Below are 25,552 nucleotides of genomic sequence, written 5' to 3' on the forward strand. Positions count from 1 at the left end.
ATTTTCATTATTACTAAAGTAGATTATACAAGAAACAATATGTTCAGTAATGAGTGTACAACATGTCAAGTTTAAGTCGAATTCAGTTTAAGTGTAACTAAAACACACTGTAGTGTGAACATTTATACTTATTGTTAATGTTAATATTAACATTATTAAATTATAATATTTTTATTTTTACTAAGGTAGATTATAGAAGGTACATTATTTACAGTAATGAGTGTATGACATGTCAATGTTAATCATTAATGTTAATTGAAAAAAAATTAGGAATCTCAATATTAATCCTTGTGTATCTCCTACTTTAATCTTTTACTAGCTTGAAGTATGTATAATATTATCCTTTAAAATAGCTGTTGTATCATCAGCATGCGCAATAATAATGGAGAAAAAACAGTAGGGGTCTCAATATTAATCCTTATGGATCTCCTGCCTTAATCTTTTACCAGCTTGAAGTATGTTTAATATTATCCTTTACAATAGCTATCCACTGAAAACGTTTAGTTAAATAAATTGGGATCTTATCCGTGGATAAGACACTGTCATGATCTCATTGATACCTCTTTGGTAAACCATAAAATGTTACCCACCCCCCACGCACACAGATCTCATGGATACCTCATTGGTAAACCATAAAATGTTACCCACCCCCCACGCACACAGAAGTTCCACGATTCCCCTTGGTTCCCTAAATCGATGCACTATTTGGGATATAATCTAAATTTCAAAGTAGTTCCTAACTATCGTGAAATATATAGTCTGTATCCCTCTTAAAATTTTTTATGGAAATGAAAATATTATATTAGTTTAGTAAATAAAATATTATATTATTCTTAACTTTTCTTTTTAACTTAATGCTTGAGAAGAGTATTATTCTAGATATTCTTAAAGTGGTTAAGTTATACCGGTTTTCAAAAAAGGAGATAAATCACTCCCCTCTAGTTATCGCCCGATTTCACTAATACATATATTTAGTAAGATTCTTAAATATTGTATGAAAGAGCAGTTTGTTTTTATGCTTGGTAAAAACACTATAAAACCGGTTGGTGATTGGTCGTTGAAAAATCTTGAAAACCTTCAAAAATAAAAGGAAACATTATCTGCCACTTTAATTGACCTGTCTAAAGCATTTGACAATATTTTTATTTATTTATTTATTTATTCTCTGAAATGACAACAATTACAAATCATTTTATACTTAAATTCAAAAACCCTATTGGGTTTGTCTGCATTTCACTAAATATACTATTACTTATTTTATGCTTTAAATTAATTTGTGGTCAAGTCCATGCAGTTTTAATACAAGAGTAAACACCTCACCAATAATGCAGTCACTATAATTAATTAACATTTATAAAAAATAACTTAATCCTAACAACAATAAATAAATATTCAAGGATAACAATAACAAAAACAACAAACAGAAGAAACAAATATAAAATATGCATAATTTAACTCATAACAGTATTCCCAAAAACATGTTTAAAGCTCAGATAATATCATTCAAATAACAACAAATAAATAAATATATATATAAGTTACCTTAATTGTATTTGAAAATTATTTTCAATAACATTTATAACAACAATTGTAACAAAACCATCAACAATCAACAACACAACAAGAACCAGTAATATTAAATTTCATTTTTCCATAACAACTCTTTTAATGCAACTTTAAACAATTTACAGCTCTTAGCATTTTTAACATTGCTTGGAAGCATGTTAAAAAAACTGTAGGCACATAAACTTCCAGAGTTCTACTTCCATATTTGTTACTGAATTTAGGTACAACAAGATAGTTTTTTCTGACCGAGTAAGGATGTGTGTTCTTTATTTTATAAGTGTCAACTCTTAAATAATCATTAATTATTAAAAATTTAAACAATTTGTCTACTTGTAATCTATTTAAGTTTTGGAAAACATCAGCATCTGGTAAAACTTTCAAATTATTTGGCATAATACATTTAAGTGTCTGTCTTTGTATGCTTTCTATACTTTTTAAATGATAGTTGGATGCATTGCCCCAAGCTCTGAGCCCATATCTTATAACAGATTCACACAGTGCATCATATATTCTTAACAGTGTTTTACAGGGCAGATATTGCTTTAAGTAGTATAGTTTACAAGAGTAGACTCTGACCTTTTGACAGACACTTTCTATGTGCCTATCCCACTTGAAATTGTGATCAACCAGTACCCCTAAATATTTAAAAACTTTAACATTTTCTAAAATACTACACTGACAATTATCAACAATATATGTTTTAGCATGTAAACAATTATAATCATGATGTTTAATTTCAACAATTTTACATTCAAATGATGGTGAGTGTATATGCATTAATTTTGATTTAGCAGCATTTATAATTAACCCATTGTCATGGCACCAGCATATGAGACTATTAAAATCCATTTGCATGTTTTCCTTTGCCTCTGTTATGTTTTTATGAGAAGTTACCAAAATTGTGTCATCAGCGTACATATAAATTTTACACTTTTTCATTATACTTGCTACACTATTTACATAAATTATATACAAAAGTGGTCCCAAAATACTTCCCTGAGGCACCCCTGATGTTATGTCATGTTCCTGTGAAAAACAATTTCCAATTTTAACTATCAATTTTCTATTATTTAGGTAATCTTCAAACCAATCAAGAAATTTCCCTCTTATTCCCACTGCTCTCAGAGATTCAACTATTTTATTGAACTGAAGTGTATCAAATGCTTTAGAAAAATCTATAAAGGTAACCAATATTTGTTTTCCACTACCAATTTCCCTGTTTACATAATTAGAAAAATCTTTTAACAAGGTTTCTGTACTTTTATTTCGTTGAAATCCATACTGGCAATCATCAATTATCCTGTTATCTTTTAAATATTTATTCAAACCATTTGCTATGTAATGCTCCATAACTTTATCTACCGCAGAGAGTATTGAAATGGGCCGATAGTTCTGGTATGTTGTGTGACATCCAGACTTGTATATAGGTCTAACAATTGCTATTTTAAGTTTATTTGGGACTTTGCCTTCTGATATTGACTTGTTTATTATAACTGATAGTGGCTCTGAGAGACTTACAGAGAATCTCTTTAAATCCATATATCTCATGATTTGCTTTTAAGAAAACCCCAATGTCATTATGGTATACGAGGTAAAGAGTTACAATTAATGACCTCCTATCTAAATAATAGAAGGCAAGTGGTATCTCAAGGCTCTCATGTATCTGAGTTTAAAACCGTTCCTTAAGGCTCTGTCCTTGGGCCTTTTTTGTTTATTGTAGCCGTAAATGATTTTGCATTTAATGTACCCTGTATGTCTGTCTTATATGCAGATGATACCTTACTCAATTTTAGAAAAGATTGAACTAACTTAGACATTGTGCAGAGTAATGGTATGATGGTTGCTTTTGATTAGTTTATGGCAAATTATCTAAATATAAACACTAATAAAACTGAAAATATTTATTTTAGTTTAAGCTCTGAAGTAACAAATATAAATAGCTCAGTTAAGCTGTTGGGGGTTCATTTCGATGATAGGCTTAGTTAGGATACTCACACAAGTAGTTTATGTACGAAGCTATCTAGGGTTACTTATTTATTGCGTAGGTTAATTTTATGTGTAAATAGACAGGCTTAGGATACTCACACAAGCAGGTTATGTACGAAGCTATCTAGGGTTACTTATTTATTGCGTAGGTTAATTTTATGTGTAAATAGACAGGCTTAGTTAGGATACTCACACAAGTAGGTTATGTACGAAGCTATCTAGGGTTACTTATTTATTGCGTAGGTTAATTTTATGTGTAAATGGATAGGCTTAGTTGGGATACTCACACAAGTAGTTTATGTACGAAGCTATCTAGGGTTACTTATTTATTGCGTAGGTTAATTTTATGTGTAAATAGACAGGCTTAGGATACTCACACAAGCAGGTTATGTACGAAGCTATCTAGGGTTACTTATTTATTGCGTAGGTTAATTTTATGTGTAAATAGACAGGCTTAGTTAGGATACTCACACAAGTAGGTTATGTACGAAGCTATCTAGGGTTACTTATTTATTGCGTAGGTTAATTTTATGTGTAAATGGATAGGCTTAGTTGGGATACTCACACAAGTAGTTTATGTACGAAGCTATCTAGGGTTACTTATTTATTGCGTAGGTTAATTTTATGTGTAAATAGATAGGCTTAGTTGGGATACTCACACAAGTAGTTTATGTACAAAGCTATCTAGGGTTACTTATTTATTGCGTAGGTTAATTTTATGTGTAAATAGATAGGCTTAGTTGGGATACTCACACAAGTAGGTTATGTACTATCTAGGGTTACTTATTTATTGCATAGGTTAATTTTATGTGTAAATAGATACATGTTATTAACATTATATTTTGCCTTTTTTCACTCACTTCTGTCATATGGAATATTCTGTGGGGTAACAGTAGTGGAGCCCAAATAGTTTTCCTGTGGCAAAAGCAAGCTTTACAGTTAATTAAGAATTAAAAATATTACACCAAAATGTTGACAGGCTTAGCAATAAAATTGATAGGGTAATATACATCTTTTACAAATACTTGAGCCTGATAGAGCATGGATTAGCAAAGGACCAGCTCCACAACACTAACCTTGTTGGTTAAACTTTGATGACAGATTTCAGTAGGCATTACCACAAGAAGGGAGGGGTAGGCATCTTTTGTAAAGACTCACTTGTATCTACAACAGAATTCATATCTACTGAAGGGGTAAGCGTGGAATTAATCTGTGAGGTTGCTATGGCACGGGTAAAAGTAAAACATCAAAATATGTACATAGTTGGCACCTACAGAAACCAGGGCAATTTAGAAGAATCCCTTGAAATTCTTTCACAAGCACTGGAAATTGCACCAACATGGAGCTGCCCAATAATTGTGATGGGAGATATAAATATTAACTGCTTAACTCTGAATCGTGACGAAGTGAGGCTAGAGGAAATGCTGATGCTCACAATATGAGTAGGATGCCAAGATCTCTGTACAAGTACTAGCTGAGGGAATATTAGACCATACAGCTCAGCTTGGCTGTGTCATTATCCAACGTAATGATGTACCATTTCCAGTTATGAAAAGAACAAATTTTCAGATAGAAATATGACAATTATTAAATATATGCTAAGCCAAGAAACATGGCTAGAGTTGCAAACGTCCTCTAAAAACATCCAGGAAAAAAAGAAGAAAATATACAGAAAATCAGATACTTAAGCTGAAATTTTACGTGGAGAATTTCTACAAGCACATTCTAGATACAAAAATTCAGGCCTTTTATTAGATAAGGAAGAAATAACTTCTAAAAAGAAAGAATATGACTTAAGGCTTAATGAATTGACGTCAAGAGATCTCCAGTAAAATTTCTTTATCAGATAATAAGTCAAAAGCTCTTTGGGCAATAATAAATGGTGAAAGGAACCATAAACCACATACATATTCTAAAGAATTAATAGCTTCCGGTCAGGAAATTATTACTGACCCTAAGAGTATTACTGACTATCTTAATACAGCATTTGTTATACAGTGGAAGAGATGAGTCATGTGATAGATAGCTCAACTGATAGGTCAATCATTCGGGATTGACGAAGTATCATCCAAATTACTTAAATTTTGCAGTGAAGAGTTAGCACATCCATTAACATTTTTAATAAACAAGTCGTTTGTAGAAGGAACTTACCCGTCCCAACTGAAATTTGTCAGGATTTGCCCTTTTCAAGCAGGGTAGCACCTCTGATGCAAACAACTATCGCCCAATTGCCTTGATACCCACAGTTTCAAAAGTTTTTGAAAAAGTGGCCTTAAATAGACTTGTTGACCATCTTGTACAAATACAATCTGCTTACTGATCGGCAACATGTTTTATAAAAGGTAAATCCACAATAATTGCTATAGTGAGCCTAATAGAGTATATTTTGGACCACCTTGAAGAAGGGAATACAACCACATCCATTTTACTCGACTTCAGTATGGCGATGTCTTTTGAATGTCTTGACCATGAACCACTTCTAAATAAATTGGGGGCTTCAAGTATATCGGGTGCTTTTTTGTGATGGTTTAGCAGTTAAATGACAGACAGCAGGTAGTTGATTTAAAATACAAAGACAACCTGGATATCTAGATACCCGGAAGAATATGCATCAACTATTATGTATGCAGATGATACTATTCTACTCCTTAGTGATAAACATTCAGAATCACTTGAAATTTCTTCATATGTTGCAATGAACATAGCTACATAGTACTGCCACAATAATAACCTGGTGCTAGGTACATGAAACTAAAACAAAACTACTAGTTTTGGGGAGTAGAAAATATGAAGTAGGACTATTGCCAAACATCAATGCAGCTGAAGAAGCTTGTTTAGTTAAAGAAAATTTGAATTAGTATGAGATGCATCACGACATTCATAACTATAACACAAGGGCCAAACATATGTTAAATTTAATCCTGCAAGACTTAAGAAATAAAAAAAGAAATAAAAAAAAGTCAGTTTATGGAGGTTCTACTTTTCAATAAGTTACCTGATAGTGCATGGGCAACAACTATCAATAAATTGAAAATTGTACTTAAGATTGGCTTAAGATAACTCCCTTATACACTGTTAATGAATTCTTTGCCTGTGATACAAGTACCTTTATATTTTAACTGTAAACTTTGTTATTTTTAAAAATTTATTATTGTATCTGTAACTTTGTTTTTTTTATTTGTTAATGTTATTTTAGTGATCATTTTAATTGTTTAAATTTTAAGTGTTAACGTTGAAGCTTTCTAGTCACACTGATGGCACTAAGTTGTTTTATCTTCCTCTTTTGTGCATTTTTATTTAATAAATTATGTATTTTATTTTATAAAATTTTAGTTTTTACCACTAGAATAAATAATTTGGTTATAATTTGTTTTTTCTTCAGACCACAAATATGTTAAAAATTTAAAGGAAAATCATTTTCGTGTAATCTAGTTTATATTAGTACTATAGTACATGCTTACTATGTTTATGACAATAAAGCTTCTTGATTTTAGTTTAATAATGAGTGGTTTTTGATAATTTTATGTAAAGTTGATCAATTAAATGGCTTTTTTATAATCTTATAAATAAAAATGAATCGCCAAATGTGTTGGTAAGCGCTAATCTCGAGAACGGCTTGACCCATGCGGTTAATTCTTTTTATAAAATGTCCATTGAAATCCGAGGAAGATTTTTATGAAGAAAAAGTTCAGAAAAGTTACCTAAAATATTTTGGAATTCAGAAAAAATTGTAGTTTTTACGTTTCATAATTCAAATTAAACTGGCACTAAACAGCTGTTGACAGCTATAGTTAGACATCTGTTTACATTTAAATTTTATCAATAATAAGTAAACACTGCTTGATCGTTAGTGTAATGCAGATAGTAAATAAAACATTAATATATAAATTTCACTCCAGATTGCGCCAGTGACGAATTAAAATCATCTAATGCATTAAATACTGTTATAAAACTAACCTTAATGAACAAAGTTGTGAATGTTTTCACATAAGTTACTTTAAACTGGTGGGCTTCCTTGACATTATATTACATTTTAACAATGGCTTATGGAAAAACGGAGAAATGAATAGAAACATGCCTCAACGATTATTTTGGAATGTTGCATAACCTTAATAAGGATTTTCCTCTTATACCGAAAGTGCATAAGAAGTAGGTGGGACTTCCCCCTAGGTCGTAAAAGGCTTTTCAGTCCTACTTAAGTGTGTATTTTCTTCATCAAGACAAGGCAAACTCAACTATGTCAACACGATTTTGACCAAAATAGATTTCCGAGAACTAGATAATCGAACATATATAGTATTTTGATCGAGGCAATATGGCAAGCTAAATTGTGTCATAGTAGGTAAGTGAATTTAAACTGTCTTAAATAGGCACTTTTTAACCGAAGTAGGCATCTCGGTCCTAAGTAAGTATATATATTTTTTCTTCGTCACAACAACAAGGCAAACTCTACTATGGTACTGGAAATATCTTAGACCTGAAATATATGACAAGGACTGAAAGTATACGATTTTGACCGAAATATGTTTCCAAGACCTGTGTGATCTGAGATTTGAGTTTTCTCTTTTTTTAAATTATTTACCGTATTCTTTGAAATGACAACAATTACAAATCATTTTATTTATTAATGCAAAAACCCTATTGGGTTTGTCTGCATTTCACTAAATATACTATAACTAATTTTATGCTTTAAATTAATTTGTGGTCAAGTCAATGGAGTTTTATTACAAGAGTAAACACCTCATCAATAATGCAGTTACAATATAAAAAATAATAAATAGAAATTTCAAATTAACATACCAAAATTTCTCAAGAAAAACAATAGCTAGGATAAATAATATAATGAATCAACAGCTGCAAGTTCGGATGTTGAGCATATTCCAGGCTGTTAGGTAATTAGTCTAGTTTAGTATAGTAACACTTTTAGTACATTTGTTGTCTAACAATTGAATGGACATTTTGAAAGTACTGTGTTTTTGTCTAGGACTAGGATAAATAATATAATGAATCAACAGCTGCAAGTTCAGATGTTGATCATATTCCAGACTGTTAGGTAATTAGTCTAGTTTAGTATAGTAACACTTTTAGTACATTTGTTGCCTAACAATTGAATGGACATTTTGAAAGTACTGTGTTTTTGTCTAGGACTAGGATAAATAATATAATGAATCAACAGCTGCAAGTTCAGATGTTGATCATATTCCAGGACTGTTAGGTAATTAGTCTAGTTTAGTATAGTAACACTTTTAGTACATTTGTTGCCTAACAATTGAATGGACATTTTGAAAGTACTGTGTTTTTGTCTAGGACTAGGATAAATAATATAATATATAATGAATCAACAGCTGCAAGTTCGGATGTTGAGCATATTCCAGGCTGTTAGGTAATTAGTCTAGTTTAGTATAGTAACACTTTTAGTACATTTGTTGCCTAACAATTGAATGGACATTTTGAAAGTACTGTGTTTTTGTCTAGGACTAGGATAAATAATATAATGAATCAACAGCTGCAAGTTCAGATGTTGATCATATTCCAGACTGTTAGGTAATTAGTTTAGTTTAGTATAGTAACACTTTTAGTAAATTAATTAATAATTAATTAGAACTGAATCACAATTACTGAATCGGTTCTTGATCGGGATGACAAGGCAGATTCAGCTGTGACCTTATGTATATGCCATTAGATGTTATTGCCTTGATGTATATGTATTAGAACCAGAAATGCTTCTACACATGCCAAACATGATATAATACTTAAGTTAAACTCTCATACTATTTACCATGAACTTAAATTATATCTACCTGATGTATGCCTACGTGCGTTTTAAAACTTATTTAGGACTTTTACTTCGGTTCTAAAGATTGCGTGCGAAGCCGCGGGTAACGGGTAGTATATTATAAATGTTATCTCTTTGCAAGATATAATGTCAAGTTATGTTAAAAAAAATTGTTAGGTAATATATTGAGTATGTTTGCCTGAGCTTTATCAGGAGTGAGAATTGAAAATCACCCTCTCAATCAAACATCTAAGAATCCAAAGCTTCTACTGTACATAGCATTCAGTTTCAATCTAAATTTAAATGTATGCCTCTAACAATAAAACAAAAACTAATCATTATCGATCTAACCATAAACAATAAAAACCGTAAGAAGAAAATTGTTATCTATATAACAAAAATAATCGGATAGTTTTGGAATTTAAAATGTGATACTTCCAAAAAAATAATTAAAAAAATTTAATGAAATACTTAATAATGTAATACTTTGGTGTGCTGATGTTATAGCATATGTTTGATGACATTTTCCTATGAAGACATAAAAATATTTCATTTAAATAATAGCTAAATCTGTATTTTCTTTTATATTGTATTAAAATGCTTTCTGAATTTGCCTTGATTTGTAAAATATTTCTTAATATATTCTTGTATGTAAATAAAAAAATATTGCCTTTTTAAAACTAGTTGATATTTTTAAATACTCATTATATCAGTAGTAACATGTGTTGCAGATAGTCAAGATGTGGACCTGGACGCGATCCTGGGCGAACTGTGTGCACTGGAGTCCCAATATGATGAGGCTCTGGCCACAACATCTGCTAAACCGGGTTGGTACTGAATTCTTTTATGGTGATGAATCTGTCAAATGTCCATTGTGTAGGGAAGCTATCCATCAGGAGTAACCTGATCAGACAATCATTGAGAATGTATGTCCCACACATACCAGGGGTGTCTGATGACACTGCGATGTAGTAGAGCATATAGCGGTGGATAATGTCAGCAGTGCCAGGTCAGAACAGCCTCTACAGGAATGGAATCTGAGAGTTGTATAAATAAACTGATGAACAACAATTTACACAAAATTCAAAGTTAACCCTCTACCAGGGAACTTGACTGAGTCTGTCTCTGCCGAGTGTTGATCATTACGGCCAGACAAAACTCAAGGAAACTTGATTTTAGTTGGAATTTTATGTCAGTTTTATTTGCTTGTATTGATTTTGTTGTTTATTAAATTAAAATGTTGAATACAGCTGTTTAGTTCAGTGAATGCCAGCTTTTACTCTCAAAATTTAAAGCTCATTTGAGACGCTACCTAGTGGCCTTTGCATTCTACTCGGTGGACGAGCTCATGGATCTTTAATAACGGATGTACCTTTGATAACAATTGGGTCAACACCCAGGGTGTGTTGATAAATTGTACAGTGAGAATGTCTTGAACTAGCAGTATTTTATACTGTAATAGGTAATAAGAGATGACATTTTGGATACATTGCTATAAAATGTCTGATGCAATAAAAGATATTTCATTTAATTCATTCTTTCAGAACAATATTGAATCTGTCACTGAAGATGATTATTGGTAAGTAAGTACATGATTTATATTTAAGAGTGAGTCTGCATACAATATGTTAGCTAACTAAAGCCAATTTGTAATACTTAAACTACAATTGATAATCGCAGGTGGGGAGATGACTCATCGGCGTACTACGTCCGATACACCACGCACTGACAGTCCTGACAATGATTCTGCGTTTTCTGACAGCGTTTCCCTACTAAGTAGTGAGAGCTCTGCCTCCAGTGGACGCACTGACTCTCACTCACAGGTCAGTCAGTATAATACAGTATTATCCTTAATTATAATTATGAGTAGTGTAGATGGACCTTTTTTACAAGAATGCTGGCCAGTTTCCTGAAGGTTTTTGGATTGGCACTCTTGATATTTTTAAGTTGTATATTGAGTAATCTTGCACAAGCGTACAAGACTTCTTGGTGAAGTGTGAAGTCCTGATCAAAGTTATTAGCAGACCTTATGTAATATTCATGATTCTTATCTCTTCTCAAAAAACTACAGTTTAAAGTTTAAACGATTTCCTGTAGCTCTCTCAAGGTTGAAGAGATTTATAAAGCATGCTTTTGAAGGATTAGAGCATGATGTATGCTATTATTTGAAGAGTTTCTCCGTAAGGTTATTCCATAGATCTGTGATCCAGCAAGAGAAAGGTATGCAAATGCACTTCTTAGAGTGGCATTTGCATTGCATCTACTATCAAGTATTCTTTGTTTCAAGTTTGTTATTGACGATGGAAGGTTTGAAAAGATAACAGGATTTCGGACATTTACTATTGTTATATATTACTAGAGGTATAACTCAAAGTTTCCTTGAAACGTGTTATATCTTTAGGACACACAAACCTGGCTTAAGTTTTTTGCAGAGAGAATCCAAGAAAGACAGTCATCAAGAATCAGTCCAAAGTGTTTCTAGCCCTTACTTTTTTAAGATTTCATGGGCCAGTTGAATTTTCTTTTCCAAAAGTGATGTAATTAGTCCTAGTGTTATAGACGAGTTTGTTATCAATAAAATACTGCTCTGCCTAGCTGACTGCATTACAGTTATTAATTCAAGTAGTTTTATTGTTGTACAATAGAAATGTGTCAGTATATAGAATAAAAGCCATCAGCAACAACAAAATCAACATACTTTTCTGTATTTGAAACACACGATATGGCACATCTATCTGGGGAGGAATATCTCAAGGGAACCAACAAAGAATGCTGCGTCTTCAGAAGCAAGCGGTGGGACCAAGAGACACCTGCAAAGGATCTTTTACAGACCTCAGTATTATGACCGTGATATCCCTCTATATCCAGGAAGTTATATTACATGTTGATGGGAAAAACTTACCTGAAGCAGCCGACCTCCATAGCTGTATAGACCTGTGAGCTAATCATCATGAATCATTTTTAAAACTATACTAGAATTTTGTAGCAATCGCTGAAAAAAGTTATTAACCATTCAAAAGTCGGCTCATAGTTCTACGTTTTGAAAAAAAAACTTTGTTGTAAATTAAAATAAACTAAACCGTATGTTTGTACCATCAATTTTTATTTTTGTACCAGTCAAATAACGGCTCAGGAAAATATTGAAGTTTTGCTTGAGAACTAGACGTACCGTTGGCTATGCACTGCTGAGTTGCATGGACTTACCGCACTGTCACTTGCAGAGTAAGGTGATTTATTTTATTTTGTTTGTACGTGAACAAATAGTCTACCATGCAGGGTTGTGTAATAAAAAGTAATATACATATCCAGAAATGAAGTACAACAGTGGCTAGTTGTGTATAAGAAGTTAGACCATTTTTATTGGAAAGTTGCTAGTTATATGATTTATTTTGAACACTTAACAGAAGAGTGTTTTGTAATTTACTAAAACACTCTATTCTTAACTACGCACAAAATATTATAGAATCCTTAAACAAGACATAGTCCATACAAGAAGAGCATTTTTACGTCTTTTTACCAACTATTTTACTTTGACTTATATGTTTTTTTTATAACACTATAGAAACTCATTTATCTAATAAACTAAACTAACACTGCAACTAACTAAGCTAATATTTCTGGGTTGAATATTAGTTTATTTATAAACTATTATTCAATAGAAATGTGATGTACACTACAATCAACAGCAAGTAAAACTTCAATGTAATTAAAAAACATATATAGTTCAGAAAGTTAATCTGTTGAAGACATTTTAATCATTAAGATCATAATAAATTATAGCATACGTAATTGTATATAAATAAAAAAATATTACTACCTAACTAACGACTATAAACATAACTACAAACTGTTACATTAAATAAAATAAATACTATGTAAAATGTAAACTTGTGTAAACATAAAGCTTTCAATTTCATTAAAAACCACTTGGGTTATCCAGTATAAAGAATTAAATGGCATTTTATACTAACTTTTGGTGCGTACAGCAGTGTTTTGGCCTTTAGATCGTCAAAAGTTTCCCACAAGCCATCACGTCTCAATGTATGTGCTGGCTTGTAAAGCTTTTGACCTTGTTCCGCTTAAAGAACTTCTAGAAAAGCTTAATTTCTATGGCTTGGAGAATGCTGAATTATCTTTTATGAAATCTTATTTGGTAAACAAATCACAATTTGTAAAACTTGGAGACCAAAGATCAGACCTGAGGATGGTGACGAGGGGGTTCCACAGGGCTCTGTCCTTGATCCCTTCCTTTTCATAATTTTTGTTAATGGCTTACCTAATTTATGCCGATGACACCACACTTTTTACATCTAGTCCTGATCGAGAACGTAATAAATTGGTAATTAATTATATGAAGGAGCGTTGTGATCTTTGGTTTTCATCCAATAAGCTTATCTTAAATAATGATAAAACTGAAGAAATCATCTTTAATTTAAGTAAATCTACTTTGTATAAGACAGTTAAACTTCTTGGAATTAATTTGGATTCTAAATTGATGTGGGACATTCATACAAAGCATTTATATATTTGCCTTTCTAGAGTTTTATTTCTGATCCGTAAATTACAAATTTGTACTCATTTAGATTTAGTGACCCAAGCTTATTATGCATTTTTCATTCACGTTTACTTTATGGTATTACTCTTTGGGGTAATTCCAATGGAGCCCAAGAAGTTTTCATGTGGCAAAAAAAGTGGTCAGGTGTATAAAAGGTCTGGGGGATAGAGATTCATGTCGAACTATATTTCCTGAGCTTAAAATACTCACATTACCTAGTCAATTTATCTTCTACAGTCTCACCCATGTCAAGGAAAACTTAAATAGTTTTATTTCAAGAGGTTCAATCCACTGTTATAACACCAGAGGTCAAAATCTATTGGATGTAAGATATGCTATACTGAGTAAATCCCAAAGGTCTTTTAGCTTTGTTTGTATAAAACTTTTTAATCAATTGCCCTTACACATTAGAAACCTTCCAATTAACACTTTTAAAACAAAGATTAAAAATTGATTGCTTAGTCAAGCATTTTGTAGTGTAACTGGATTTGAAAATGGGAATTTCAATTCTCAAAAAGTATAATCCAAGATGTTACGTAAAATGTGTTTCTTACTTGAATCTTTATATTTACTTGTGTGTTTAATTTATTTAATGTTCATAACTTATTACACTTATTGCTTATTACACTTATTGTCATACATTTTAAATTTATATTTACAATATCTTACTCACTTTTGTTGACTATAAATGTATTTTATTTGACCCATTTAATTTGACATGTAACCTTTAATATCTAAGATTAAGGCTGTGTAAGTTTGACTATGTCTATTGCAACTACTGTTGATTAATGACAATAAACATATTTCATATGGTCATTTTAAAATTTTCAAAAAATTAAATTTTAATGTCATGATGAATTTGCTCAATTTTGCCATGTATGATATTATTTGAAAGCTCTTTTATCATGAAGTATCAGAATTTGATATACATAGTTCTCTTTTTATATGTAGATCTGTGAGCTGACTTTTAAACACTTTTCTTGCCTGGACTGCATCTTCTTTCAGTTTCTGTGGGATTTTGGGCTGTAATAATTCATAAGAGAGTGTTTAACAAAATACAAAGCAGTCTTCTGTAAAATTTGCAAAATAAATCCTACCCATTTTCCAATTATAATCGTCCAATTAAAAACCCTCCGTATATTACACAACCCGGCATGGTAGAGTATTCACATGCAACAAAATTATAATAATCACCTTAAACTGCAAAAGAAATCATTAGTAACAATAAACGTAAACATTAGCCATGGCTAGTAATTTACAGGCGCCTGCAACTAATCAGCTAATAACCAGCATTCTGCTGCAGTGCATGGACAACGGCACGTCTAGTTCTCACCATCATGTTAAGTAAAACTTAAATATTTTCCTGAGCCGTTATTTAACTGGTACAAAAATAAGAATTGGTGGTTCAAAATTGGTACAAACATATGGTGTAGTTTATTTTAATTTACAACAAAGCTTTTTTTATCAAAACTTAGACCAGTGAGCCGACTTTTAAATATTCAATAACTTTCAGTGGTTGGTACAAAATTTTATTTTTGTGGTACAAAAAAAGTACAAAATTCTTATATAGTTTTTAAAATGATTCGTGATGGTCGGCTCACAGGTCTATACAGCTACACCTGCACCATCTCACGCTATACCAAAAGAAACGTCATATGCAGGCCAGAAGCTGTTCAACCTACTACCGGCAGAAATGAAGGTTCTCACAAGAAAGAAACAAAAGAAATCACTGACTGAATGGCTGACTTCAAGACCCTTCTACACACTGGGAATATTTAAAAAAAAGAAACCTTACATTTCAACTTTATAAACAACTATATGTACTCTTGTGCATGCACTGTTATTTTAAATACTACAGGCGTGAAATTATTGTAAATTGACATTATACATTTCTTAAAGATATTGTAATAAAGAGTTTCTGGTTTATATAATATAGTAGGCATAAGACAACAGATAATGTGGAAGGTTCTTGTAAACAATACAAACACAACAGTACCCACGACACCAAGCAGAGTACTGTGGAAAATCTCATTTCATACTCACTGGCTTAGATTTTCACACCTTCACTTTCCCATTTTTAGCTTACTTAATTTCCACAATTTGATATCTTTAAATCATTTTAAGGCTTTTTCTTAGCTATAATTGTTTCAATTTATTTGTAATAAGTTTGTGATATAAGTTATCAAAGGATTTACTTGAGTCAAGGAAAATAGCCAAAGTAGTGACCCATTCATATAAACTGTCAATGATGTGCATACCAAGCTTTTGTACAATTCACTATAGAATACTACTCTATGGGGAAGCTCTTCAAAGAACAACCTATAGTTAAACTAAATTTCACTATAGAATACTACTCTATGGGGAAGCTCTTCAAAGAACAACCTATAGTTAAACTAAATTTCACTATAGAATACTACTCTATGGGGAAGCTCTTCAAAGAACAACCTATAGTTAAACTAAATTTCACTATAGAATACTACTCTATGGGAAGCTCTTCAAAGAACAACCTATAGTTAAACTAAATTTTTGCTCAAAGATTCAGAAATTTAGTGGTTAGGAAAAGTCAGTACAGAAGCTCAAGAATTTCTTTATTTCTCAGGTGGATTGTGGTAATGGTAAGACAGAGAAGATCCGGCTTGCGCTTCAAAAAATGAAGGAGGCATCAGTTAAGAAGCTGTTCATTAAGGTTTTTAGTGGCGACGGTAGTGCCAAAAGTCTGATGGTGGATGAAACCATGTCCTGTGGGTATGTGACAAGGGTCCTGGCAGACAAGAACCACCAAGGTATGGAACCTCAGTGGGCTCTCATGGAACACCTTCCAGATCTGCATCTGGGTGAGTCAAGCAACTAAATTATTATTTATTGCTATGTATGAAGTGTATTATAACTAAATAAGCACCAAACCGACAACAGAAAATATTTTTAGATAGATGTAATATATATATATTAATTTTATAAATTAAATTTTTAATACATTTTCTTTTTCTTGGGGACTTGATCAAATTTTGTGAAATCAAGATTTTGTCTACATTACCTTTGTATTTATTTAACTCTCATTATGGTTTTCCTAATTACAATTTAAATAAGTAACATAGCTTTTAGCTATGATTTCTTTAACATAAAATAGAGATGGGTCGATTCTGATACTCGATAATGCAGCTTTTTTTACCAGATTCTAATACCAATGTTTTCGAAGTATTTTATTGCAAAGTAATGATTTAAATAACCAGAAATACATATGAAAATGTACGATTTCAAAATATTGATGAATGATTTCACATACAACTGGTGATATGACGAAGCCAGCAATGATTTTTAATAATATTATCTCACAGTTATAATAATATGAGTATAATAATACGAGTTATTTGAGATCACCCATAGCCTCCAATCTGCTGTGTCTATTCACGGTTGATTGCTAAAACATATGTTTGTTGTGTTTAATGTGCGGTAACACATAGCTAGACAACCAAACTAAGAAATTATTATAGTTCTGGAAATAATATTTAGCTATGTGTGGTTGTCTTCCACATACAATTTGGGTATTTGTATAATTTTACCTCTATAAGAATATAAAAAGAGATCCCACAAAAATTGCAGATTATCTCAATAAATTTTTCATAAACGTAGCTAAAGATACTTATACTAAACAGTAAACAGCCAAGAAACCACAAAATCGTACCAGCTCCAAACCCAGATATACCAAATTTCATACTGCACCACACAACCCGAAAAGAAATAGATCAAATTATCCAATCATTGAAAACTAAAACCTCAGCTGGATATGATAATGTCTCAACAAAACTTTTGAAAGTTTGTAAAGATGTGACTAATTGGGCATTTAATTAACATAATAAATAAATCTTTTAATTCTGGAATATTCCCGACAGCATTTTAACTAGTCAAAGTATACCCCAAATTTAAGCAAGGATGCACTACACAAGCAGCTAACTACCGCCCAATTTCATTAATACCCACCTTCTCCACAGTTATTGAAAAATTGGTACTAAACAGATTGCTTCATCACATAATAACTAATCAACTTCTGACACCCCACCAACATGGATTTTTGACTGGAAGATCAACAACAACAGCTCTTATTAGCCTGGTGGAATTTTTAACAGACCAATTGGAAGAAGGTAACACAGCCACTGCCATTCTAATCGACTACAGTAAGGCATTTGACTGCCTTAGTTATGGACATCTCTTAGAAAAATTTACGACTTTTGGAATAAATGGAAAATCAAATGACTGGATAAAAAGTTACCTGATAGGACGATACCAAATGGTAGAAATAAACCACACTTCAAACAATTTAACACGTCAAATAAAGTCAGTACCACAGCCCTCCACGCGTGGTGTACCTCAAGGCTCTGTATTAAGACAGGTCTTATACATTTTATACACAAATGACCTACCTAGCTTCATGCAAAATCTCAAACGCTGATGTATGCAGACGATACAGTGCTCCTACTACACTAGGTAAAAAAGAACCAGATCAACTTGAAATAGCTGCTTACACTGCTCTGAATATGGCTTTTAAATATAGCCATGGAAATGACCTTGTGGTAAATGAAAATAAAACAACAGCTGGTCCTAGGAAGACACAAGGAAATTGCAGAGAGACTACAAGAGCTGGAGTTAACAGACACTTCAAAGTACCTGAGCATAATAATAGACAGACCACATAGACTCTCTGTGCAAAAAGTTGAACACACCATTATATGTAATTTGCAGGATAAAAAGTACATGTGACACAGCAACAGCCAAGACTACTTACCACGCCCTGTACGAAAGTCACCTTCGATATGGGATTGCTGCCTGGGGAGGCACCTCAGCGAATAACATGCAACGTCTCCTAGTCCATCAGAAGAGAGCAATCAGAATTCTTTGCAACCTCCAGCAAAGGGAATCCTGCAGGCATCCATTTAAAGATCTAAGAATTCTCACTATTGTCAATCTCTACATCTTGGAAACTATCACCTTTCTCCATATTAAGTCACCTGAAGCAGCAAGAACCAGTGCACAATATCACAATTAAAATACTAGGCATGCCACCAACTACCAATTCCCAGTACACCGACTCACTATGACAGAGAAGAAACCTACCTACGCAGGAGCAAAGTTATGGAATGCCCTCCCAGAACACCTTAAAAAGACTGAAAAACAGCAGTTTGTACAAAGACTGAAGAACTGGTTACTGGAGCATCCGTTTTACCAACTGAAAGAATTTTATGAATAGACTAATAACAATGAAAGTCTAACTGTTTTATATTAACTTGAAAAAATATTCCATACTAGACTTCCACGACCCTTGTTCTCATTTCTATGATAATGTACAACAGAATGTAAATAAATAAATATGTGTTTTTATATGTATTTTTCGTCACGATTAAGGTTCATTTTAAATTTGTTCTAGTCACTCCTGTTTGTCAGATTAGCTTTATTAACTGTAACAAAACAAAACTGATTAGTATATTATATTTTTAGTTAGAAATATACAAGAATCAGTATCGAATTCGGAATTAAGAATAGAGACCACAAAGTTGTTATCCCTGACTGAAATTGTGGAATTTTTTTGTTCAGAACGTGTGTACGAAGACCATGAGCCTCTGGTCGATAATCTGATGATCTGGACAAGGGACTCGAAGAACAGACTCTTGTTTGTAAAGCGACCCGAGCGAACAATGATATTTGAGCAGCCAGAATTACTGAGCGGACCCAACAACACTACACGGGGTGACAATGTGGACGAGTGCAGTAAAAACAATATGATTGAGGTAACTAGTAATAATTCTTGTTCGGCTCTACTTTAATTCGTAGCCATTACACTCGCTTGTGGTACGTGACTGATATACTGATATCTTCATTTGTAACACAGGAACTTTTCTCTGGTTCTTGTGTACCCAGCATGGAAGGGCCCTTGTACGTGAAGAGTGATGCCAAAAAAGGCTGGAAGCGCCATCACTGTATCCTGCGAGCTTCTGGTCTCTACTACCTACCCAAGGACAAGGCCAAGACTTCCTACAAGGATCTGGTCTGCTTGGCGACCTTTGATGTCAATCAGGTCGGTGATTTACTTTTTGGGACTTTGGAGTTGGAGTGCACCTGTAATCGGTATAACTTGGTTTAAAATGGAGAGGATTTTTCGTATCGTAGTATTGACCGTAGTGTTTGTACCAGGTATATTATGGTGTGGGTTGGCGTAAGAAGTTCAAAGCACCAACGGAGTTCTGTTTTGCACTGAAACATCCAAGCCTCCAGCAAGTCAAATCCTCCAAGTACATCAAGTTCCTTTGTGCGGACGACCAGACTACACTACACCAATGGGTACTTGCCATCCGCATGGCCAAGGTAAGCCAACCAATAATTATGATGTAGTGTTAGCAAATCGTATCTCATTTTGACAACACTTGGCGAGTAACATCTACAATATATAGCCTTCTTAGAGCTTGGGCTTGAGCTGATGTGACCAAAAAACAGTATCATGCTGTGTTACTAAGTTTTATAGTGTATATGGAACTTGGACGAGTATACTGTATGTAGCATATAAAGCCTTACTGCTTCGGTTTCAGCTATCAATCACTCAATCAATAACTATTCGTTTTGAATGTACAGTACGAATAGCATCAGTTACAAAGTTAAAAAGATACATGTATAAATTATAATTATAAGAAATTTGGGTTTTATATAAGTTATGCAATTCATAAAAGAATATAGTGCATGGGATAAAGTTATAATAAATAAGTTCCAGTAAGATCCAGGCTGACCTCAAAAGGAAAATAATGTGGCCCTTAATTAGCCCATCTAGAGGTTTCATCATAATAATTACAACTTTTACAAAAAAAAATAGTTCTGGAGCATTAGTCTATAACTAACAACTCTATTGTGATGTGAAAAAATAATAATAATACACGAAAATTAATGTTACATTTAGCTTTTGTTAAATGAGTATATTGGAGTCATTACCACGTATTCTTACAATTTATTTCTAAAAATGTTATTCCTGCACATGATATGGTCTCATGCTTACAGCTGTAACCTTAGGAAAGGATAGGCAAGATCATTTTGGCCTCGAGTATATTGTATTAAAGTACCAAGAATTATTAAACCTGTCATGTTTTTTGGTTTTTTTCATAATTACCAATTCGGAGAAGTGATGTTGTATAGAATCCTGCTCTTCGATAGCTGCCATAACTGGGAGATCACAAGAGTGACGGTCCAGCTACCAAAAATTGCTGTTCGTTTAGTGTTACCCAGGGAGCACGTGTAGCAAGCTATGGACGCGAACAACTTCACTCCCCTGGGTATTACTGACGACCAGACGTGTGATTGTGGCGCAAACTCTCAGACAATGGAGCACATTGTAAACAACTGCCTGGCTGGTCTAAGTGGTTTAGAGGATGGGTCTCTAAACTGGCTCAGTAATTTGGATTTAGCTTTGTGACGGGAGATCATAATATTATTTTTAATTTATGACTCAAGAACTTTGTTCTTACGTACTTTTTAATAATTGTAATTTTTAATTTACTTATTTATGGATAGCTGCCTTTGTCCCCCATATGATATATATATATATATATAGAATCCTGCTAATTTAATTTTTAAATTACTCTCATGGCTTCTCTTTACATGAAAAGAATTTCATTTATACTGTATTTATTAAAGATGTATTCAATTATTCTAAAAGGTATAAGGGAATGTATTAATTAAATATAAACTACTGTATCTGTAATGTTTTCATGATACTTATATGTGACATCTGTCTCGGGGCAAAAATTACCTGAGCCAAATTTTTTACAGACGTTTCTAACATGTTAATTGTAACAAGACTCCCAAAAATTTTGAATATTCGACCCTTTCCAAGACATGATCATCAATCAAAATATTCATTGAATGAAACTGTACTGAATGTGGTATATTTAGTTTTGTCAAAGTTCATGAAAAGATTTATCTTATATTAGCAGTTGCCCACGGCTTCGCACGCAATTTCCCATTGAAAACAGTACACTATATTCACGTATTCTTTTTCCATCACATTCTAAACATTGCTGAGACAGTCGTTCCTTCGTGAGCCTCTTGGGTGCATTATGAAGGTGTGTACCATATTTCCAACCGGTATCTTTCGTGGTTTTTGCTAGGTGTTGATAAGTTATTCAGAACAATTAGTTTATATAGATGAATCTCGATAAACTAATTAGGTTATACAGAATCAAATTCGGTCTGTTAAAATTAATTTTCTGTCTAAGATATTTCCAGTATTATTGAGGAGTGTGCCTTCAAGAAAATGTATCAACGAAAACCAATTTCGATCATAAAGCTTCTTCTTTCGGCTCTTTTCATTTACCTTCGATGTAACCAAATTTGATTACCTTATGTGCAAACATCCACGGATTTGTACAATGAGGTTGTTTTCATAATAGCATGTAATAATATTTTCATTGCAAGATAGTTTATTGATCATTGGTGCAATCTAAATGTAAAATTAGGCAATGACGTCTTCTATGCAACCTGCATTACACTACTGATCAAGCACTTTACAATAACAATTTTCTAAATTTTAAATATAAACAAATGTTTCTGCCTCTTTGATGAACTTCAGCTGAAAGTATTAACAGCTGTTAAGTATCAGTTCGCTTTGTATTATGTGTCGTAGCGCAGTCTGTCGGATCCAATATAAAACACGTTTACGCTCTTATCATAACATTCGAATGTAAACAAACAAATTTTTCAATTTCAATTCGACTTTATTTGGTGAAATGAATGTGTTTTGGGTAGTAAATAGTAAAAAGCACTCTAAGTGTTAATTCAGACCAAGAGCTATACCTGTTCCAAATTTCAGCACAATCCGTACAGCAGTTTCAGCGTGATTCGAGGACAAACCTCCAAACTCCTGGAATCTGAGTTATATTCGTCTGAAGAAATAGAAAAAAATTGGCAGCATCTAAGCTCAATGTACACTATATAGTTTCTACATCAAAAACATAAACTACAAAATATAGTGTAATCTAAATGGAGAGATATTCTCACGTAGCTAGTTATGTATGGTAAACTTGATTGCTTCACTATGTTTAGAGATTATCTAAAACATTATAGGTGAGTCAATTGTGCTTTTGGTGAGACGAGAATTTCTCTTCACCTAGATTACACTATATTTTGTAGTCTAGGTGTCTCTGATTTCGAAGTGATGTAAAGAGTCCATTTTAAGGTTCTTTGTTGCCAACTTTTTTGGAACTCTTTAGACGAACATCATACTCCAGATTCCAGGAGTGAAGTCTGTGATAGCGATTCACACTTGGCTAGTACCATAAAGCTAAGGCCTTAGTGCTTGGTCCATGTCTGGATTACTAGTCCTGACAGTATAGTTGTTATCACCTTGTCCAATATTTATATTTATATGGTGTTCTATTATTGTCTACTGTAATGTTTAGAATTAAATAGTATAAATATTTTTCAATGTCATACTGTGTTTATAGCACGGTCGCCAACTACTAGTCAACTACCGAGCACTGTTGGAGGAAAGTCGTATTTCGAATTGTGAACGAATACGAGAAACAAGCGTGCGGCATAGCACCATTTCTTCCTCTAGTCTCCTTGACACCGCTTCAGAGTCAGGATCAAGTGGATGTGATGTGGGCTTTGAGTGTGACTTCCCTTCAGGGACAATAAAACGGAAACCGCCCAAACTGCCATTGACTGCTACCACACGCCAGCTCACGGAGATCGCTTCCAACAAACACATAGAGAGGGCAACCAGCTTCGAGAGCTTACCTCCCCCTCCGCCAGAGGTTTTAGAGAATTTAATTCATCCCGATGAGGACCTACCACCACCTCCTCCACCACCACGTTTAGCCCCACCTTCCACTGCCTTCCTCCAGGACCTGCAGAGAGTGATGAGACGCAAATGGCAAGTGGCTCAGAAGTGTAAACTAGACCACACTACCACACCACATGAAGTTCTCGGGTTCCGAGACCCTCCCGACTACCGGGAGACCAATGTCAGTAACTGGGTTGCAGAGCACTACGGGGGTCAGAATCTTTACGAGAACGTGTACAGGCCACCTGGTTGTCAGGGGATGCAGCTTGCCCCACCCAAGAAGAGACCTCCCCCGCCCCCACCACCACCACGAGCTGAGACGACACACCTCACCTCTAGGCACCCACAGAAATGCTGACGCCTGTGCTCCCTCTCTTCTCTCTCCTACATGGTGCTAATTGTCAACAAACTAATAAGAAAAGCTTGAATAGATTCCAGATATAGAATTTTGTCCATTAATTGTATTACATAGTAAAAATTCCTTTCCTTTTATGTCCATCCTAACTATTTTATCTTGTCTCAATTTAATTCTTAAAGAAGTTAAAAACATATAACTTAAGAAATTGCTTTAGTGCCTTTACATTTGATAAAAGTATTTCATAAAATTTTATATTTTGAAATTGTATGTATAACTTTTCGTATATATTTGATCATGTTTTAACTAAAAAAAATGCAACCATAGGTTTTAACATCTGTAGTTAATTTTCTGCTATGAAATAGAAATCATATAATCCCCACTAAAGGGGTTATTACTCATGTCCATGTCAGATAGACATTCAATTCTTTTTTAATTATTAGATCAGTCATAGTAACATCGTTTTTGTAGTTGCTTACTCTGAAAATATAATTTCTTCCTTAGTTTTGATCTCATATACAATATTAACTACTCTCATTTTACTATTTACTGCAGCACTTGAAAGTTAATTCAACAAATCTGAAATTTTTCCAATAAATTTATGTTTACAGTTTTTTAGGAATGTGATAAAATTAATTAATTCACTTTTTAATTGATTGTATATTACTTAAATCATAATGAAAATATGTAGGCATGTTATTTTGTATTATATGTTGTACTTATGAGTTAGGAATCTTTTATATTTATTTATTAAAAATAAAAAGCAGTTATACGAAGTTAAACTGTGTTTTATACAGCAAGACTTTTGCTCTTTTTGTAAATTGTTGTATAGAAACAGGAAATAAACAGACCAAATGAGCACAAACTTTGCTTATTCTGAATATTGTGCACATTGTATATTATGTGATCTTGGCTTGCAACTGTCTTTTGTGAATATTTTTCTCTAGTTTTATTTATGTACATTGTTAATTTAGTTGATGTTTTTATAGTAGTTTTTTTTAAATCGGATGTAATTTATAAAGTTAAAATATATTAGGTTTGATCTCATAGAAAATGATAACCATATAACCAAAATGGGTTCACTTTATATATAGTATTCTTAGGCTTTTGCAGAATTATAATTTTTAGGAGTAAGGTTCTTGTTATAATTGTGAAGAAACCGTTGCAATTCAATGTTAAAACTATATTATTGTTGTTTTAATGTCATTATACATTGTTTAGGTTGTCATATCTGTCAGAAGAAGAATAAAATATGTTGATTAAAGGCTGATGTCATTATTATCCTGTAATTTCTGTTAGATGTTTCACTCAGATCAAGATGGCGGCTAGTAGTAAAACATTGTCTGAGTGTTGAGCTCACATTTTGAGTGTATTTCGGTAATTTTTAACAGTTTAAAAACTTATTTTGTCATAAAGTAACTCAATACATCGCCATAAAAGAAGTGACATATTAAATTTGTACTGAATTGTGATTTTTTATTACACTTTATCGTTTTT

At 32.8% G+C, this 25,552-nt stretch overlaps 1 protein-coding gene across 5 annotated transcripts in view; it reads left to right on the plus strand.

Annotated features, from left to right (window-relative positions):
* Positions 1 to 25,319, plus strand: part of LOC124360933 (amyloid beta A4 precursor protein-binding family B member 1-interacting protein-like) — a 152,155-nt gene extending 126,836 nt beyond the window's left edge. For all 5 annotated transcript variants that reach the window (XM_046814941.1, XM_046814942.1, XM_046814943.1 and 2 more), the window contains 7 exons: positions 10,060 to 10,155; positions 11,009 to 11,151; positions 16,483 to 16,717; positions 19,470 to 19,663; positions 19,765 to 19,950; positions 20,067 to 20,237; positions 23,360 to 25,319. In XM_046814941.1, coding sequence (XP_046670897.1) covers positions 10,060 to 10,155; positions 11,009 to 11,151; positions 16,483 to 16,717; positions 19,470 to 19,663; positions 19,765 to 19,950; positions 20,067 to 20,237; positions 23,360 to 24,058 — 1,724 coding nt within the window. In that variant the 3' untranslated portion in view covers positions 24,059 to 25,319. The remainder of the gene's footprint in view (positions 1 to 10,059; positions 10,156 to 11,008; positions 11,152 to 16,482; positions 16,718 to 19,469; positions 19,664 to 19,764; positions 19,951 to 20,066; positions 20,238 to 23,359) is intronic.
* Positions 25,320 to 25,552: the final 233 nt, after the last annotated feature.

This window comes from Homalodisca vitripennis, chromosome 4 (genome assembly GCF_021130785.1).
Source record: "Homalodisca vitripennis isolate AUS2020 chromosome 4, UT_GWSS_2.1, whole genome shotgun sequence".
NCBI lineage: Eukaryota > Metazoa > Arthropoda > Insecta > Hemiptera > Cicadellidae > Homalodisca > Homalodisca vitripennis.